The following is a 21,494-nucleotide window of genomic DNA, read 5'->3' as shown; positions in this document are numbered from 1 at the left end:
TCGATACGTACCTGGAAACCTTTCGCAAGCACTGGTTTATGCCTGTTGTCGCTTATTTGCGCACCTACACCATATCTGAATTTACATCTTTTCTAGGTTCTATGGACAAATTAACAATTTCCTCTTAATTTAATATAAGTTTGAAAGCAAATAAAAACAGATTTTATTTTTATTGTGAATAAATTCAGACATCAAGGAGTTAAATGTTTTTGTGAGCACTTTAAGAACTTAAAAGCTGATGTTCAAAGTTCCTTCTTGACCTTGGAAACAGCAGTTGACAAAACATTGACAGGACTAAATTACTGTCTCAAATACTCATGTAATGAAACCTTTACTAATGCCACACTAGCAGATAACAGTCTTATCAGTGTTCTTTGTGGGCCTTCGAGAAAGATACACATTTCATAGTCCAGGCATGAGAGAGGAGAAGGATTATGGAAAGTAAAAGGATTTGGGAAAAAATGTGAACGTAAGAGAGAACAATAGACTGTGCTTTGGTAAAACGTTGGTGCTCCATCACCTCTAAGATCTACACGTGCCTCTGGGGGTTATTTGTTAGGGAAGGGAAAAGAGAATTGTCACAGTCAAAATTTGTATAGAAAATAATTTGTATTGAAAATGACTTTCAAAGTGGCCCAAAGTATAATTTCATCTATAACTGAAAAAATAATGGACGTTTTTTTATTAGTGGTTTAGTGGCACGTATATAAACAGAAGTACATAAAGAACAGATGGACATTAAAGTGAATAAAATCTAACATTTCTCTGTTGTCCTCAAATTATCTAAAATAGCTAAAAACATGTTACATCTCTGAATGGTACGTTATAAACACAGTTATGTTAATCTTCTGCTCTTGATGCACTGCTGGTCACTAATTTGCATCTAAGTATAATATATATTAGGCTAGAGGACTAAATAAACTTAAAGTGATTAAATATTTACACCTGCTACTAAAAACCCAAGGCTTAAGAGATGAAAAAATAAAGTAGCTGATTAAAAACCATCCCATCTAAATACTGAAGCATCCCACAAAGATGATGGCATCTTTCTTCAAATAAGTGAAATTTTGAAAAAAGACAATTACAGTGTTCACACATGTTCTGGCTTTATTTTCAACAAACGCATCAAACAAGCATTCACGTGACATATCAGATGTCAGCGAGTTATCTTGTCTCTCATTTTATTTTCATTTTGCATAAGGTCGCCACTAAAATACAAATCATTTAACAAAAGAATGCCTGCATAAATATAACAATATGACGTACTTTGATAAAACTCAGTCTCTTCTATTTTTTCCTCACTGAGCCACTTTTCTTGTCTGACTTTTGCTTCTTCGCGTCTTTCTTTCCTTTTGACAGATTCTCGTAAACGTCCTCCTTGTTTCTGGAAATATACAAAGAAAAAGCTCATTAGTGATTTTGTGATATATTTTTATATACCTGCCTACCCTGATTAGACACAGTTTTGCTAGAAGTGAATAATACACACTGGAGAGGTTGGTTAACAGACCAACCAACCATGACTCAAAGCAGGCAGCCAACTATTCAGCACTCCAAGTGGGGCAAAGTTTACAGTGTTTGGGGTTAAATTGTTCAGTGTTGTGTGCAGCTTTATCTTCCTCATTGGTTAATTAGAACATTGCTCAGTTTGTACGTGAGTGGAGTTCGGGCTCGGGGGTCACAAAAAAATTATTCAGAAAACAGAACTGAGACAAGCCTGGTGTCTTGGGTTTGTTTATACACTCCAAAAAATTAGTTGTGTCTTGTTTACTGGGGTCATTTATTAAAAGGGCACTGCATTGATTTGACACAAGTTTGGTTCACTCGTCATGAGGAGTTAAAACAGTTGTGCAATTTCTTCTGCTGCTCTGGAGGGTTTTTTTTTTAAGTTTGAAGAAATAACCCTAAAGATGTCATTAGGGGTCTAAGGAAAAATGCTACTGAGTTGCATTACAGGAATTGTAGGATCCAGCATTTTTTGGAGCTCGACCCATACTAGAAAACTCAGGATGTCTCTTTATAGATCTTTTCTGTCCATTCATGTGGAAATTCATCTTTAGCTTCACACTTCAACATTTCAAAGACTTACATACACTTAAAAACATTCTATGGCTGTAGGTTATAATACATGAGATACATTTTTTTAAATTAAAATAAATCAACAACAAATAAATGGACCTGTTATAACAAATAGTCTGGGATGAAAGTGCTGAGATAATAACAATAATTACATATCTTAAATAAACAAAATGAAAACAGCAGTAGTCATTAATATTTAATTTGTTTCGAAAGATGACAGAGCGTGGAATAACAGATCTATTAAAGATATTTCTCGGTGCTGTGGGTACCCTGTGTCTTCTTCTTGAAGGGAGTTTGAAATTCATTAAACAAAGGATGTGAAGGGTCCTGAACTATTAATGTTGCTTTCCTCCTGGTTTGTGTGGTGTACAGCGCCACCAACTGTTTTTGTCGGTTCCATATGATCTTGTTGGTTGTGTTAATTATTTTTGTGAGCTTGCTTTTCCTCCTAGCACCTAAATTTCCATACCAGCAGGTGATATTGTAGGAAATTGTACTTTCCACTAGACTGGTGTAAACCATCCTCAGAACTTCTCAAAGCTATATCTTTTCCTTTAAAAAACCAATCTGCATTGCTTTTATAAAATTTTGTGCTCATTAAAATTAAAGTTGGTGTCTAAAATAGTTCCTAAATATTTAAAACTACCTACCATCTCTGTAACTTGGCCCTAAATTGTAATTTGCTGACACAGTCGTTGCCCACCCCTATTGCTGACAACAAATTCCTTGGTCTTGTAAGCGTTTAGGAGCAAAGACATAATGTTAATAGATGTTGATATGATTAATGTAGGAACGGTCTAGTTCATCATTACCCTTGACATTAAACATTAAACCCACCACTGCTATTTTTCATACTTAAGTAGACAGAAGTTGCTGAGATGGTGGTCAGATAAAAAGCCTTTGATCCACATAGCAAAAGTCTTTTTAATAAAATGTCAGAACTGATGGTATTAGACCATTATTAGACATATGCCAGACAGATATGCCTTGTGTCACCATAGCGCATACTGGAGCTGAGAATCGCAAAGAAAAAAAGACAAACCCTCAGATTGCCTCTGACGCCCAGCTAACTTGACAGTTGCAAGCCATAAAAACTAATCCAGATGAGGTGCATTTTACCTAAACTAGCCACCAACACTCAAAGAAAAAGTCACCAAACTGGAATTTGATTCACTGTGGGCTGATTTAGTTCTTGTTGGATTTGGATGCTCACACTTTACAGAGGGATTGGCAGCCTCTGTGCGACAACTTGGAACTTCTGTATATAATTTTGTGTCAAACTGTAGTTGGACAAGTGAAAACTGTGACCTCCTGGTGGCGCTAAATGAAAAGTCAAGGGGTCTTGGCAATCGAAACAATAGTAGGGCTGGACGATATGGCCAAAAATGTTATAAAAAGTCACGAATTGTCACGATAAGTTTGAAATCGTTATTTGTTTCAAGTTTGAAGGCTGATTTTTTTTCTCCTGAGTGAAAGTTGAAGAAAACAGATGGTTAATTGTGGTTTAAACTCTTCTTTATGGACAAAATTGATGCCAAACAGTCCTAATTCGTGTATGATTCCAGTGAATAAAGTTTTTATTGAACATTTGTTATATTGTTACTGAAAAAAATTATATTGCGATAATTATTTTTATTGTTTTATTGTCCAGCCCTAAACAATAGTTGTAGAAACATTTGAGTATGGACCAAAGTGGTGGACCAACTTCAGCAATACCATATGTACTGCCAATTAGTGGCTAAAAATACAAACCATTGACTGATAGCCTCATGTTGGACTCCTTGTTAAGAACATGCTACTACTAGTACATATTGGTACTTTTATACACTGTAGCAAAGGCTCTATAGTTCCTATGTATGTCTAGTGGTTAAAGCTAGACTACAAACAGTGATTGACTTAAGGAAAACAATATTTTAAAACTCAAATGATGAAACTGAGTCCAGCTGAAACTTGAGTGCATCCTCCACCCACAACTCCTTCTCGCCACATCATGAGACAGTCTGCTGACACAGGGCAGAAGAATCTGACTAAGTCATGTATTTCAAATGAAAGTAGGGCGGCTGTGTGAGGTTTAGAGGAGCAATGTGAATGTATTAGTGCCATCCATTTCACACACACTCTTTTCATACACACACACACACACACACACACACACCCGTTCACTCACTTTGAGACCTTCCTGCTTGCTGGTTGGTGTTTGAGTTGCAGATTTCCATACTCTGTCTCTGTTTCCTAAGGAAGAGAGAAACAGAGACATTATAGATATGACTGAAGGAGTACTGAAACACGGAGAGAGGTCATGCGTCTGGTTTGGTCTATGCTGTGGATTGTTTTCTGCCTCTGGGTCAACGTTCATCTTTCACTAGCCGCTCTCTGATAACATATCATTCAGTTGGCACTGAATTTGGCTCAGTCAAAAGTGCAAAGGCCTATACATACATATCTCGATTTTCTTTTCTTGAAACATGTTCCTGTTTTCTCTAAATCTGTATTTCAGCGACGACAAAATGCAAAATCCAGGTGTGTTTAATAGTCTGTCTTCCTGTCCCTGTCTCTCACCATGTAGGCACAGTCTTTGGCCTTGGTGGTCTGAATGTACTCAGACACAGACAGGTAGATGAACTTGTACTGGGCCTCTGTCTGGACCATGCCGGAGCGCTGCTCTCGCACCATCTGGATGTATTTTGGGATGTCAATATCACAGTCCAGACCTACAGAGGGAAGTGAGGAAAGCAATGGAAGGAGGCCGCATGAGAAAAAGGGAAAAGAAACTGTGTATTTTGAATGGTTTTGTTTTTACTCAATACATATCTGAAGAACTGATGAAAAGATGTTTTACCAATAGTGTCAATGGTCTCGAGGATCATGTCAATCACCACAATTGTGCCTGTTCGACCAATTCCAGCACTGCACAAATTCACACAAGACACAAATTTAACATGCCGTTCCATCAATCAAACAAGACTTGTTAAACAACTCCTGAGCATCAACATTTTAGTACTGTGTGTGTGCAGCTTTGCATGCATGCTTACATACCAATATATATAATCATTTAACCAACATCACATGGGGAAAATTCCGAAAGGATACACTGTCAGTTGACTCGAAACCTTTAGTTCAGCTACTAGTAATCTTAATCCTTAAAAATATTATGTTAATCGTAAACCTAATTTACAGTTATGAAATTGCACTTGCGAATTGCGAATTGAGCTTGGTATGTCTTTCACAAGTTCCAGCACTTCACACGTTTTAATCTCCCTGACTCATGCTGTGAACCACCATTTGGCAGAACTTCCATGTGGGAAACATATTGTCATGTCCTGCAAAACCAGAGACATTGAAAATTTGAACTGTTTGGATTAGGTGGTATTACACAGTGCTGATACAATTAATTAACTAGTCAATCAACGTAAACATTAAATGATGATAATTTTGATAATCAGTTACAACTGTTTAGATCATTTATCAAGCTAAAAAAGTGAAACACTTTATATTTATATTATTATATTATATATTTTTCATTTCTTTCTGACATTTCAAGAGTAAATGATTAATCAGTGTTTTGAAATATGGCTGACAAATAAATCAATGAAAATAATAATTGGTTGCAGCCCTTATATGCAATCAATGCTAAGGAATCACACACCTCCAGACTTTGAGTCTGCTTCTAAATGTTATGCAGGTTTCATGCAGGGGTGCCGCTATTACTTTGGGGCCCCTTAACCACATCTCAACAACAGCTCTGAAACAGTAAATATCTACAATCCCTGATGCCTTCAGCTCTGGGGCCCCAGAATCATTATATTGGCTCTCCAACCCCTGCATTTGGGCTACAGCAGTCCAGTACCTGCAGTGGATGATCATGGGTCCAGCATCAGGATATTCAGCCTGTTTAGAGTTCACTTGGGTGAGGAAGCTGAGGACACCACCTGGCTCCTGAGGAACACCATGGTCAGGCCAGCTCAAGTACTGGTAGTGCCAGATGGTACGAGAAAGTTTTGGCTGCGGAAGAGAAAACAATTACGGGAATACAATAATAAAATGTGTTAAAAGAATATGTCCTGGTGTAGACTTTACGTTAGCATAGCTCGAGTGCATGCAGTGAAGTCAGAGGTTAGTGTTTGAAGGTTACCTTGTCCACAGGAGCGATCTCCAAAACTCGGATTTTGTAATCAGCAGCTTCCCTCTCGGACTCATTGGTCACCACGTATGGGCCCACCTCTTTGGATGACTGAGAGTCTGGCCAGTATGGCACACATTTATTCTGCACAAAAAGAAAGAATAAATCAAGTAAAGTCTAACTTCACAGAGAAGGAACCTCTGTGCAGCATTTATTTTTTAGGGTTATGGTTGTCTGTGTAAGTATTATTTATAGTATATTATAAATTTGTAGCTTATCTTTTTATATTTATGGTACTCTGTGTATTTTAATATGTTCCTGTGTGTATGATGGTTTTATTATTAGTATGTTGTATTGAATGCTGTCCTGTCTGTCCTATTGCACATTGAGCTCACCAAGGCCACTTCCTAACAACATTTGTTGTAACAGCAATAAGTCAACTCAGAAGCTCTATTTAAATCTCTTGTCAACTCTGATTTATTTATATAGAGTATTATTTTTTTTATTACTACAGCTGTGTTCACAAAGGGGTTAAAACCACAGTGACCCCCAAGGAATATCGACCTTGGAGGACACAGAAAAATGACAAAATACAAATTATGGGAAAAAACAGAGGAAGAAGAATCTTAATCAATCCTCAGTCAATTCAAACTATTTATGGAAGCCAGTGCAGTGACAGAGGGTGTGATATTTACAGTACTTCTCACAATGTAAATAAAAGACAATACAAGTCTCCCCAGGGTTTTTTATTTTGACTGTGACAGAAACTGCGTGATTGTTTTTAAATGACAAAAAGAAGGAAGTGTCCTCCAGTGGAAATGTCATTAAAAGGTGCAGATATTTTGACTTTATTTTGGCATTTTGAAAGGTTTGTGAAACAAAACACTCTTAAAGATCAAATTTGTCAACAAGATTGTTGTTTTGATACTGACCCGCCCTTTCTCAACCTCTCTTGTTGTCATTACGATCACCCTCGTGTTCTCCTGCCATACCATCTGCCAGAAATCGTTGATAGTTGTTGCTAGGCATCCCTGGGTGGCAATGTAAACTTTCTGATCTGCAGACTCCCAGAGGGTGTTCTACAAACACACAGTGAACAAACAACAATGAGCTTAAAGAGAAATGGATGATGAAAAGAGAATGTCTGACAGTTTTCTGTTCTGTTTTTTTTTTTTTATTTTGTAAAACTACGAGGCCAGTGACTTTGGAGACTTACTCTCACGTAGTTGGCGTTGATGTAATCTGAACCCACAACATCAGGATCAGTGTCCTGCAGTATGACCCTGGTGTCATTGACTTGTGAAAAGAAGTGAGTGGAGTGGAGACACAGTGGGAGAGGAGAGAGCAAGAACATTTGGTTAATGTCAGTGCTATAAAACGTGGATTTATTCATAAGATTTGGTTAATTTAGAGAATAATGATACTAAGAAGATTAAAAACTCACAGGGAAGAATATTCTTGTATCTGTTTTTGCTCTTATTTTCAGGCCTCTGGCCCTCCTCTCTGCTCTTTTTCACCTTTGCCTCCAACTTTTGAAGAGCCTGGCAGGAGAGAGAGGTGACTGTGATACCCAGTTTCATACAACATCCTAATATGTAATGAAGCAAATAATTAGTTGCAGCCCTAGTCACCTGAAGGTAGATTTTTCATTGCTTTTCACATAAAATCAAATGTTTTAGAATGCACACTGAGTGTTTAAATTTAAATTTATTTGGCCACTCTTGAAGTTTGAATTAATTATGGTATAGTAAGAGTGTATTCCACCACCACAAGATGGTAGTATACTACTTCTAGTTTTGTCTATAGTAAGGAAGTAAGTCTTGAGAGGTTAAAGGCTTATGGACTGTCAATTTGTAATAAGATGTCTGATGTATCATATTCATTTTTCCCACATTAGGAAAACCCTGTGGCTAACACCACAGATAAAGCATCAAGATATTTCATTAAGAAACAGTTATGGTAAACATAATCGAGGCTGGATCAAATCTTACGTCAAACTCCTCCCAGAAGCCAGCCTTGGTCTTCTGTCCCTCGCCCTCCTGCTGCTGCTGTGCAGTCTGGTCCAGCTGTTTCACTCTGCTGTCGATATCTGCTGCATTCACTCTGGTGGAGTAATACGGCTGCCAGGAGGTCAGACAGAGAGAGAGAGAGAGAGAGAGAGAGAAGGAAAAATCTTATAATAGATATGAAAGAAAAAGATGAGCCAATGAGCGCCATACACAATATCATCAACATCAGTCAGGCCACATTAAGACAAACTCAAAGATGTGAGTAATATTTCCTATCTGTGGGCTGTGCTGCTGTTCTAAAATTATCCACAGAGACCTTTCTGTTTTTCACAAGGGAATGCCTGCTGAATTCAGACATGTCAAAAGATTATGACATGTTTTATCCACATCATTTGGATGCAAAGAAAAGCCCAGTTCACCTGTTTTAAATACACCCAGTTCCCAGAGATCTCCTCGATGCCTTTGCGTCTGTAGTAGTCCACCAAGTCTGTCAGCGTGTCAAACATCTCTGAACCTCCCACTGTATACCTGTCATTCTGAACACACACAACAAACATACGACATATATCTTTCTGGATAAACACACGCACAGAGAGGTTGTGCCAAACTGTCTGGTGTGAAAATGAAGACCAAGGTTTCAAAAATAATTGTACTGACCAACTGAGAAGCAAAAAAATACAAATACTTCCAAAGAGATGTTTTTCCTGTAAAAAGACTTCCCGCCAATAATATAATAATTAGTGTTCCAATTTTTTTTTTGTGGCTGACTGCTTTACAACACTTTAATCAAATAAATGACACAGTTTACAGGCCATAAAAATTTATTTACTTGCAATGAATGTACACTGATGTGTAAATGTCGTGAAAAGACCTTAGTAACCCTTCAAGTAATGTCACATTAATCTTCCAAACCCCGGCGGTGCACAAAAACAGTGGCTTCAATTTAAATGAGGCCTGAACTGTGTTTTCTATAAGGTGAACCATTGCTAAAAATAAAATGCAAAGGCCCTGATGGAAACTGACCACAGAGGGACACAATCTATGAAAATGACTTGAGAGACGGCGGTGTGACCGGTTGCTGTACGGTGAATATCATTAGCAGCAGTTCACAGTGAGTGTCTAAACATCTAATAATGTCAGCACATAATGTCAGTTTAAAAAAATAAAAAAATAAATAAAGTACTTTTTTGTACCTGAGAAAAACTGCTGTTGAACAACTGAGGTAAAACCATGCCTGACATTTATGACCAATAGTAGAGTTAAAGTATGAGCAACAGTCTTTCATTGCATAAGACAGGGGAAATGAGACTTTAAACCTAGTGCACAACACAACTTGGGAATGCCCCTCAGTATTTCTACATGATGTGAATCTGTTTCGGGGGCCTAATTCTGTATATTCAAAGCACACGACTGACCAAAAACAACCCCTCGTTTCATGCACACATTCTCTTGCATGGTCACACACAGATAGGAGGACAGGTGCCAACCTGACACATGATCTTGATGTGAGAGACCCTCCTTCCTCCAGTTTTGCCTTTCTCGTTCGTCAGAACCGACAAAACAAAGTCTCCAGGTTTGGACAGCGACTCTCTGACGAGGAAGGTCTCCGGCTCATCTCGAGCCACAAGCAGCTTCTCTGCATTCGGCCCAGACAGGTGACCGTGGTACCACCTGAAACACAAAGGCACTGATGGTTCATGATGCAAGCCTACATGACATGGACACATTTTTTTAAAGATTATTCCTCAGGGCTTTTTTTTGCATTTATTTGATAGGGACAGAAGCAGAGATGAAACAGGGGAGAGTGGGGGTATGACATGCAACAAAGGTCACCAGCTGGAACCAGCGATGGTTGCACCCGTGTGGCCATACGCTGTAACCATTCAGCTACCAAATGTACACATTTTTAAAGATATTCATGCCTTGTGCTAAATTTGGGTTTGTTTGTGGGTTGACTGCAAAAAAAGGAAGATAACCACAAGATATCTTCTGTGTTGCGCAAATGTCAGTAACATTGACATTTTGCATACAGCAACTAAAAAAACACAAAAAAATCATCACTCCAACAATTGTATGTGAGCAGAGCACTGTTAGGGTTCCGACTGCAGTGTGATGTATCAGTTTATTCAAGGCTGTGCAGTTGTCCAACATTCACTTATGTGGTACACTGGACTGTTGTGCACAATTAACAGTGAGTAGAAATAGAAAGCCGCAGAAGAATCAGGCTCACTATGGTGAATATTAAAAAACAGCATGTACAGAGGTTGTTACAAGGGGGTCATATTTATGTCCACCACTGTACTTTCTGTGTATGTGAATTAGTGAATGCAGTTGGGTTGTGACTTAATTTTAGGCAGAGTTCTCGATTTCTTCTTCTAAACTTCCTGCTTGCGGTCGGAAAATTTCTGATGACAGATTTCACGACTGAAGAGGACAAAGTATTTATAGCCTGCATCCCCCCCCTCCACTTCGATGTGTGACATCCAGAGAACCCTCAACCCCCCCACCCCACTGGCTTTATGCCTTTCACACAAGCTTTTAATTATTCAGTTCTTTGATTTACTTTCTTGTCAATCACAGTGCATGCTTTTACAGAAACTGAAATGAGACTCCACCTAATGGTTTGTAATTACAGTAGGTTGCCTGAAGTTCCTGCAGCAAAAAAAGCAAAAAGGTCTACTGTCCGTGCAGTTTTGCAGAAGCTAAAGAATAGCCGAGTACAGAGTACTGTACAGTAAGTGAACAAGTTTGAGAAAATAATTTAACTGTGCACACCCCAGACTAACATGCAATTATGTCAGTCTGGGATGTGCATGGTTGAATGTGATGAATCGACACGTGATAATGCAATAAGTTAATGCCCTGACCATGTTTTCTGAGAAGCTGCCAGATAAATGAGAACAAACAGAAAAATTGCACCACACAGTGACCTGCTGAGGTGCGTGTGTAATCATGCTTCAAGATGAGAGAGAGATTGGGTGATATGAGGAAGACAGCGAGTGAGCAAGAACATGATGGAGTGTGCAATAGAGGAAGACAAGCAGGGTCTGGCCATTGCTTTCAAAAGTGTCAAAACTTAAAGTTTCCAACCGCAGCAACAAAAGGGAAGTTAGACAACTGACAGAGAGAGAAGGACGAGGGGGGGCACAGTGTAGAGCTTCCAGCTAGGGTGAAGTATGAAGTCACGTGCACACTTACACACGCACACGCGATAGAAAGTAGTGTCATCCTTCACTCAAAGGAGTGCAACTTAATTGAGTTTATTCATCACCTCTAGTTGGATATTAACCTACTTTAATCAGCCTACAGCTGCACAAAGTTTCTAGCTGAGAGAAAAACTCCTCCAGCAGCAATGTCATGGAAGTCAAATGTACAATGGGGGCAAATTAGAATTAGTCTTTTTTTAACCTGCATTTGACAAACAGCAAATAGGTTCATATCTTATTTACAGCAGCAGCCTGGAGGACGCCTTTGATGTGGTGAGCTCTGCACGCAAGCACAGACATTAGAAAATATCTGTAAAAAGATCTAGTAACTATATTTAGCAAACAGACAAGCTTGCAAGATCCTGTATATATAAAAAAAAGCATACTTTCAGGTAACTTTTTACAAACCTTAATTAGAAGTACACATTGTGAAGAACCGTTTCTGTCAGTGATATCACCATTTTAAATATTCAAAAGTTGCTCTATGCATATACTAAGTAAAAAGCCGTGCATTTTCAGTTTGGGCTTCCAGAATACTTGACAAATAACATGATCCTCTATACTGTTGAAATAAGTTGACAATGTTTCTAAAACTCTCAACGTAAAAAAAAAAACAGTAGTTCCCGTAAAGTTTACATTATAGAGGCACAAGACGGTTCCCAACATAATGATATTTTTTGTTAGTTTATCTAATGTTGAATGTAAAATCTTAATCTGCAAAGCAACCAGTAACTACATCTGACAGACACCCAAAATGCATTGAAGAAAAAAGCACAATATTTCCCTCTGAGAAAAGTGAAGCAGGACTTAAGAACCATTATTTAGTCTCTTCTTTTTGCGAATGAGTAAAATTACAAATAATTATTAATTAGTATTTGTACTTTGTACTGATTATTGCTAGTTTATTGTATTAAACGTATGTTCTGTTACCTGTTCTTCAATAATTTTCTTTTATGTTGCATTATAGTCTTTACCAAAAAAAGGCGTTCTGCTTATAGCTACTTCACTTGGATGTTTGACCTTCACTGTGCAGAGTGATGCATTTGTATAAAGTTACAACACGTTTATGTACCAGCATGACATCACTAACTAACTAGTTTGGAAGCCACAAATTGGTTCATTATGCAACATGTGTGATGTGTGATATGTGATATGTGTTTCCAGTCAGACAGGAGTTTAGCAGTTAAACCTTTGATGCATATGTACTATTTGCATATTCATAGATTTGGGATCATTTTAGGTAATACATTTGTTGTGGAAAACCATATCAGACACCAATCATCAGTCGAAGGCAGTGGTTCTCAAACTTTTTCTTTCATGCCGCCCATCACAAACTGAAAAAGTTCATGCCCCCCCACCACACATAAACTGGCTTAATTCTTGTCATTAACAATATTGGGGAGCAAAAAATGAAAGTTAACACGATGGCATCAGCAACTCTTGTTTATTTTCCTACATGCAATATTCTCTGTCCCAATATTGCAATTTTTAAGGACTTTAACCTACTCCACCTCAACACAATCAGTACTCACTATTATTACTACTATTTATTCATTGCTACTATTTATCAGTAATGTCATATACTGTAAAATACTGTACATTTTCCCACACTGATTTGTGTATTTTCTTTATAATTTATACTTACCAACTTTCTATTTTTATTTCTATTCCTTTAATGCCTTGATGTGCAAAGTGAGCGACTGTAACACAAGAATTTCCCCTTGGGGATCAATAAAGTATTTTTAATTCGGACTCTGATTCTGATAATTCATTCTTAGTTCCACTAGTTTTCCCCTGGTCATCCTCGCCCCTCCCCTGCAGTGGCTCTATGCCCCTTCAGTGGTGCCCGCCCAACAGTCTGAGAAGCACTACTCTAAGCAGAGTATTTTATCTCTTTAAACATATCTGGAGAGGATCTTCAATTACCAAAAAAATTTTAAACATTTCTGTCTGGAATGCAGCAGAGTAAAAGTGTGACGTGTTTGCAAATGGAAATATTCAAGAAAAGTACTTTAGTAAAGTGCTTTTTGCTACTTCTCAGCTCTGATAATAACCCTCATCACATGTAATCCACAAGCTGCAGCAGTGAGGCAGTTGTAGGAATGAAGCCTCGACAGCTGTGTGCTCTTTTGCCTGGAGTGTGGGTGTTTATTATCACTGACTCACATTCTGACAAAGATGCTTTAACACCAAAATTATTCAAAAGTGGCTTCAAACACAACGCCTTTACTCCAGAGGAAAATGTTTAAACCCCATGGAATATCAAACCCACAGATGACACTTATTATCCACAGTAAATAAACACCTGTTAGAGGAATTATTGCTTGTCATAGCTAACTGAAGTTGACTTAACCACCTAACCAAACACTCTTACACTTAACCTGAGAGTGTAGGTGGAGGCAGCTTAGCAGCCAGTGAGTGTGGGCCACATTAACCTACAGGGGGTTAAACAGTAAGCCTCGAGGTTGGAGTAAGAGTGCACAGACCTCTCTGTGGTGGGGTCGGAGCAGTTGAGGGGGTATTTGAGTTCGATGGTGGTGCCGTCCTTGTCCTGCAGGATGCCGTTCTCCGATGTGTAGTAGTCCACCAGCTCTGACAGGGTGGCAAACTTCTCCCCGCCATACAGGTCGTAGTAGTCTCCTGTGTTTTGGATCCGGATGTGGGTCACCATCTCACCCACCCTGAGGAGATGAAACAGTCAGGTCAAACCGTCAAAGTTCTTCCTCGACAAAGAACTTCTGGATGACAGTAAAGAGAGCATCTGTCTCTCAGTAGCTTTTAGGTATGAAAGTTTAAACTGCAAATTAAACTTTCATCAACCTTTATTTCAAAAGCCAAAATGTGTTTGGCCACAAATCCGATCCACACACATAGCTTTATTTGATTTTCACATATTCTGAAACCGAACCCTATATGTGCTATATACTGTATGTTCTGTATATAGAAGCTATGTTTGTCTATGACACACACATGAACTTTCAGCACTCTCTATCATGCAACAACTGCAGTTACTGCAACTACAGTATTTTTATCACAGTAGAAGTGCTTTTCTGAATTTGGTGTTTCCTTATTTAGAACCATGAAGTTTAAATGTACATAGTATTTGGAGATAAACAATAAAATAAAAACAACACCAAGATTAAAGTAAAATATCTGAAAACCTGAAAGAGTCATAATTCTCAAGTCTTTTCTAGGTTAGGGGCATTTTAGAATCAAAGTTAGCAGGACATTTAGAGGTCTGTCACAAAGCCAACACATCACATTCATGCAGTTCAAAAGTCCACCTGATGCGTTTGTCTTTGGGACGTACAAATGTGAACATGAGAACATCTTGACGTCTCAAAAGAGAAAAGCCCAGGAAGTCTTTTTTATAATTTTGCAAAAATGACAGGAGGGTAGGGTATGAAATGCTGCTACTTACCTTTTTTCACTGTAGGGGTCAATTATTCAGAAAATCTACAATTTATTTCAGCTTTTACCTCTTACAACAACAGACTGCTGTACTGTGATCAATATTCACAGTAAAATAATCAGACAAGTGCAGGAACCCCTTATCAGTATTTACAACAGGAGGACTAAACTAAAATTAACACAAATAGCCTCAGACACCACTCACACACTGCACAGCCACTACAGTCTTCTACACTCAGAAACACAGATCACTCACATTCAGGACTAAGAGAGCCATCACAAGTTTTGTGCCCACGTCCATTAGAAACATGAATGGTTGATTAACTTATTCATCAATGTGTATGTCCGTGTGTGAGGAATTGTGATGTATTTTACTTCTTTATTTATCTATTTTGTAATGTGTGTGGTATATTGTGCTGTGTTTGTGGAAATATACACGCATTGATGCTCAGCACAAATGAAGTTCCTAACGGATAATTAAAGTTCTTTGAACTGAATTGAATAATTTACTGATCGCATATATTCTGCCTGCCTTAATGGCCTGAATATAAATATTAACATTAGAACAGCAATTCTCACAATATACTGAACAGCTACATGAATATAACCCAAATATCTTTACCGAGATATTAATATAAACTATTAATTTATCAGTACAGATGCAGTACATTTACAAATGTAAACTATCACCTCTTTGAACTACAGACTGCAGTGCTGAGATTAGTATATTGATTTTTAACATTGACATTCACCGCACAAGCGGTTATCGAACCTTATAAAAACATGTTATCTAATCTAAATCTAATCTCAGGGTGTCCAGCAAGGCATTTCATTTATCACATTTAACTGAATTGGTTTCATTTTGCTTTGGTGTTATTTTTAGTAATTAAGCGTATTCTGTTACAATTCTAGTTTTAGCACTATAAGTAATGCCCAAAGAATTATTTTGTTAATTTGTAAATTATTTTTATTTGTGAATTGTAATGTAATTGTGAATTACAGCCAAATGAACTACATTTTAAAGCTAGATAAATTAAAAAAGCATCAACATTTATCTGTACAACTGTATGTAGTAATAACACATTTACAAATGCAATGTGTGATGTTATCTTATCAACAAGGTGAAGTGGAAAGTTTTATTTCCGTCTATACAAAGTAAGAATATTCCCATGTTCGGCACATCTCTTCTGAACAAAGTTGAAAAACTGATTTGTAATAAAGCTTAAAGGCGGCAGATACATTTTGGAAGTAAATAAGAAAAAAAACAGTAGATGTAGGAGTCCAGTGTTTGCATCAGGGTTTGCTGAGATGAGCCACTCATGTGCTGCGGCTTTGAATATTAACACATTCTCTTGTCATTTATGTCCTACTTTAAGGTTTAATGAGTGGAAGAGCCATGTGGGTGGACTCAGCACTGTTTTATAGGAAAGGAAAGTAAGATTTCATCAGCTGTGAGGTCAGAAAAATAGAAAAGAGATTTTGGGTTAGCGTTTTGCAAACATTATTACCTGACAGACAGGGAGAAATCTCCAACGTTTTTCTTGCTGGGCCGAGCCAAAAAGCTGCCATGAATGCCTCGAGTCTTCAGCACTTCCTCAGCCTGCAGGCCTGTGATGTCTCTGTGGAACCACCTGCATCAACATACATGTACAAAAAGTAAAAATACACTCGATATGAACATAACTGCACACAGTACACACACAGTTTACAAATAGATAAGACTTACATCAGATAAATATAAACACGTCCGGCTTTATACACATAAACACACCCAGTATTATTTCCTCACAACATTCAGCTCAGTGTTGACGAACAGTTATTTAAGTTACTTTTCAGAAAACATACAAAATAGATAGAAAAAAATGTCTTTTTCTAGAAATCTAACAGTAGTTTGTTAATTAACAATTTCCCGCTCAGCAGAACAAATCTCTTCTGCAGGAGAGTCTCACCTCAGACTTGCTTACTTCTGAAACGATTAACCAATAATCTTCTAGCTGATGGACAGATAATTTACAATACTGACAATCTTACCAATTATTTGGGGGTTAAACTGTCGTAAATGTAAAGATTTCCTTTCCTTTTTCCATTTTCCTGTTTCACTGAAAACCTATAAATAACCAATTTTAACACGTGACTATGGTGTCTGTTAACTTTTTAGATTAAACAATGAATTAATGAATCGATAACTTAACTGATATTGAAACAAATCATTTAATTCCCAAGTCTTTATTATTCATTAAAACTATATAAAAACTTTTACTACATAAAAACTATAAAGAACGTGTTCTTCATTCTGTAGCAAACACAGCTCTGACTATAGACTGGAAGAAACATTAATCAATTCACTTATAACCACGGTAACCTATTTATTAACACCTCCATCAACACCTTTACCACTGGCCTAATAAAGGCCCACTTTTCAGAATAGAATACCACAGTAACAGATATTATACTGTATATTTACATAACTATAAACCTAAAAATTAAAGCAGTAAAACCCTTTCAGCAACACTGTGTACTTCAGTTACTTGGTGTAACATAATTGCATCAGTTCAGAATAGCAACAGTTTTATCATTCACTGGAGCTCTTTGAGGATGGAAAGTGTTGTGGTCAAGCTTGGCGCACACTCAAACCGTAAAGACTTGTTTAACATCTGGTACACCATTTGATGGAGCCACTAATTCAAAAAAATATGACACAAATGTTCAGAAACTTTAAGTTTACTTTCAAATTTTGTAAATTAATTTAGTAATTAATTAGTAGATTTAAAAAAATCTATATTAATTATTCAACATAACATTTTCCTCCACAGTTACAGGGTTAAAATGTACAATATAAAGCTAGAAATGTTGCCCAGTGCATATACTGGAGCCCAGTATATGCACTTATTTTGACAATTAGATTGTGTTTGCGCTTGAATATATGTTCCCCTCTTCAGCTTTGAGTTGCCACAAGAGAGCGTTGATACAACAAATGGTCATACACAGTCACAGAAGGAAAGACCCATCAACCCAAGGTGAAGACAACCTTGGAAAGAACCTTTAAAGAGCCTGAGGAAACAAAAAAAAGCATCTCATACTCTGCCGCTGAACTAAACCATCATTTATGACGCATTTTCTTTACACAAACAACAGAAAACACATCAAGAATCACATGATAAGAGGAAGAGAGAAGGGACGAGTCGACAGCTGGGGAAAGACAGAAGGAGGAATGGAAACAGAGAAGTTGTCATCACGCCTTGCACAAAGCACAGAATACACAACAAGAGTTGACTAATGGAGCATTAGATTGTCTAACGGGGGCTTGACTCACCGAACCATGTTGTCTCTTCACTTGTTCTGGCACCAAATAGATGGAGAGTGATTGGTCACTCCTACCTGCACATGTGCATACTCAAAGGCATAAGCACAGTATTTATATTTTTTTTATCTCTAATTTCAAAAAGAAACAGCCAGTTCCTCAACACTTCCTCACTTTACGGCAGCATACTCGCTTATATAGAATAGATATAGAATAACTCATTTGCTCTTTCACACACTTACTTCTAACACTTAACGTATATACATGAAATATCAAAACTCTACCTCTCTGTATCACACCACATTCACAAAGCAACCCTCAAACTACCCGCACTCTCCTCCTCTTCTCCTTCAACACTTCCCCCCACCCAGTCCTCGTCCTAACCAACCCCTCTCTCCATCCCAATAGGAAAGCAGGTAAACACTTACTCTTCGCAGCTGCCTCTGAAAACAACTGACACTCGCTGAGACGCTTCGACTGTATACGTCTCTCTCCCTCCTCTCGCGCTCGCTCTCCCCTTCCTTCCTTTTTACGTCTCCTTTCACAAAATAGTGAAAGCAAGACAGGAACCAAAATAGCTGACAGGCCGGAATTCCTCCAGCAGATAGAGATTTTTTTTAAAGACAACAAAAACAAAAACTCATCATATTTTAAATCAGAGTACGCTTAAACTCTGGAAACTTGCTCTCTGATGCTCCATCGCTTAATTTTCTGTGCAAGTCCCGATGAATAACGCAGCAGAGATGGCTCAAACTCTTCCCTTCATCTGTGAATCATGAGCGAGAGTGTCTGTCCAGTAATTCCACCTTGGTTACAGGAATGAAAAAAATAATACAAAATAAAAGAGAGAATAAGTGTGAGCCTTCGCAAACAAACCCACAACTCTCCGTTTCTCCGACTGCTATTTGCAAAGCTTTTCCCCTCTGCCTGCCCACCTGTCTGCCACTACTGTTTTCTGTTTGTTCTCTACTTCCAGGTGTGTGTGTGCGTGCGTCTGTAACACACAAAGGTCAGAGTCACAGAGCACTTCCTTATTTGAAGCGCAACCATCCCCCCTCTATATGTGTGTGTGTGTGTGTGTGTGTGTGTGTGTGTGAGCTACTTTCAGCTGGTAAGCTATTTGCAACTGTGAACTCATTATAATGCTACTGATTAAAACTCTGAAGACTGGCAAGCAGTTAATCGTGAGCTATGTGTTTAAATTTTTCCCCCTGATATCATAAGAAGCATGCAGAGGCTTGCAAGATACACTAGTTTCCCCACAGTGCAACACAAATCCACTGCACCATGAGGAAGGCTTGGCTACACTGCAAACACAACATGTTTAACACAGAAATAATCTGTCATTTAACTTGCAAATCATATTTACCTACAAGAGGTTTGAGAGGACACATTTGAATTCCTGGAAACTACAGTATGTCAGTTATTTTCCCAAGCTAAACACAGTTTCCTCATTACACTGTGAACTGTAAAATGTTATTTTTAGTGTTGGTGTAAATATGCAAACATGTGTAAAGCTGATAATGTCACCGTTTTGGAACTTTGGACAAAAAGCTAAGAAAAATATATACAGTATACTGTAGCCCCACCCCACACTCTAAACAAGCACACGCACACACACACAAACAGCACTGCAGGTGTCGTGGTTAACGCCAGCTATTGCAGTTTGCATTATTCTCCAAACAGATTCGCATGTTCAGCAGTTGAGTCTGGGTTGGCTTCTCTTCCCTTCTGACACGACAGAGCTTCACTTCTCAGGCTGCAGGATGAAACGCAGCAAAGTGGCCAACGGCGCAAACACACACACACTGATTTTCTTTTCTTTCCCAGCCTCAAAGAAGATGTTTCCTAGATTTAGTTTGAGTATGGCAACACATTGTGGGACATCAGACTGTTGCAATGCATCAAATTGTGTCTGTTTAGAGGAATTTACTGTACACATTGTTCTGTTCTTCCCTCCTTTGTCTAAATCTCTGAAAAATAATGAGAATAATAATAATTGTGCTGAAGCAATTAGTAAGTTAATCCTCACAGTCACTGCTTCCGGCTTCTTGAGGATCTGCTGCTTCTTCCCATTTATATCTTTGTAAATTCAAAAGCTAAAATTGAATATCAGCCATTTGAGGGCGTCACTTGGGCTCTGGGATATTGTATAAGCCATTTTTCACATTTTTCTGGCATTTGGGTTGCACTTCTCCAAAATGTTGTTTAGCTTATTTAGGCATCTACATTAATATGTCTGTGTTATGGTTAATATATTTATTAAGCCAAGTCAATGCCGATGACTGTTTTATGGCATTATTTGATTTTAGTATTATTTTTGCCTCAATGCAGTGAAGGTTTTTTCCAGGTATTTAACTCACTCACTTACGATATATAGCAATATCGCAGTATCAAATTACATGTACCGTGAGGATAGATAAAAAAGAGGATTTTATCAATATCACCAATTCCTAGATCTGGTTTTACTGTAATGATAGAAAGTGTGTGGAAATATTAAATCTGCATCTAGAGATGTGTCAAAGTGCACATGCCAATAGATAATCATGGGACACATGAACAAAACTTTCTTCACTTTTGTAAGTGACAGTAGTGTTAAGGAAGTATAACTAAAGCACATGTTGAAAAATGGTAAATCCACACAACACTCACCTACGAGACATTGTAGGGACTCTTGCAGTAGGGACTCACTGGCAGTCTGGGCTCTTCTGCATCAGGAAGTGATGGGTCGAATGCAGTCCCTCCCCTGTGTTGCTATCTGTGAGGATGTTCAGTATGTCTATCCTTCCAAACACAGAAAAACTTGGAGACAGAGTCAGGTTACATTGACAGCAGCTCATGCAACCAGGTCAGCTCCTTGATCTTACTTTGTGTTCACTTGTCCCCGGCCTTGCTCGTGTTTAGCCTCCAACTCTCTCTCATGATAAGATATCAGGCTTCATTAGAAGCCTGGCCAGTCCTCCCACCCTGTAATTTACTCTAATTTTCTTAATTAACCGACTATCTATGGGAGAAAATCTGCCTGTTCCTGTCTCCTTCTTCCCCTTCTGTTCCTCTTACGACTACGTCCATGTGCAAAGGCTCCCTAGCTTTTCCATCTCCTCTGCAAATCAACATTTGCCTCCATGTAAATTCCTCCTTCTCTTTCGAGGCTTGCATGCAAAGCACATCATGGTCTTTATGCATCATTCAACTTTCCTAAACTGGTATCAGCATCCATAGAAGTATTTCTAACATAAAACAAAAAACCTGAATAAATAAGTTGAAATATAACAAATGCAGGGGTCACTTAATGGCTTGATGAGTATAAAAATGATGTGAATCATATGCTATGGCCCTCACAACCACCAGCTCAGTCCAGTTGAACA

The 21,494-nt window shown here is 38.1% G+C and overlaps 1 protein-coding gene across 3 annotated transcripts; it reads right to left on the bottom strand.

The window, feature by feature from the left end:
* Window positions 1–1,086: 1,086 nt before the first annotated feature.
* ptpn6 (protein tyrosine phosphatase non-receptor type 6) lies at window positions 1,087–21,014 on the bottom strand. Of its 3 annotated transcripts, none has more exons than XM_038711123.1 (16): window positions 18,555–19,080; window positions 18,139–18,218; window positions 16,334–16,456; window positions 13,901–14,095; window positions 9,696–9,879; window positions 8,628–8,744; window positions 8,191–8,319; window positions 7,644–7,740; window positions 7,416–7,495; window positions 7,132–7,278; window positions 6,212–6,343; window positions 5,927–6,081; window positions 4,919–4,986; window positions 4,639–4,790; window positions 4,247–4,311; window positions 1,087–1,384 (listed from the first exon to the last, which is right to left on the bottom strand). In XM_038711123.1, exons 2-16 carry the CDS (start codon window positions 18,144–18,146, stop codon window positions 1,288–1,290), a joined length of 1,749 nt encoding a protein of 582 aa, XP_038567051.1. In that variant the 5' UTR covers window positions 18,147–18,218; window positions 18,555–19,080; the 3' UTR covers window positions 1,087–1,287. The 3 variants fall into 3 exon arrangements, with proteins under 3 accessions (XP_038567051.1, XP_038567050.1, XP_038567049.1); XM_038711122.1 differs by having other exon boundaries at window positions 18,139–18,203; XM_038711121.1 differs by lacking the exons at window positions 18,139–18,218; window positions 18,555–19,080 and adding an exon at window positions 20,779–21,014.
* Between the last annotated feature and the right edge of the window lie 480 nt (window positions 21,015–21,494).

This window comes from Micropterus salmoides, unplaced genomic scaffold (assembly GCF_014851395.1).
Source record: "Micropterus salmoides isolate LMB-PRFRI ecotype aquatic unplaced genomic scaffold, ASM1485139v1 Ms_hic_scaffold_11, whole genome shotgun sequence".
Lineage (NCBI taxonomy): Eukaryota > Metazoa > Chordata > Actinopteri > Centrarchiformes > Centrarchidae > Micropterus > Micropterus salmoides.
The sequence above is the reverse complement of the archived record's forward strand: the minus strand, read 5'-3'. Positions and strand labels throughout refer to the sequence as shown.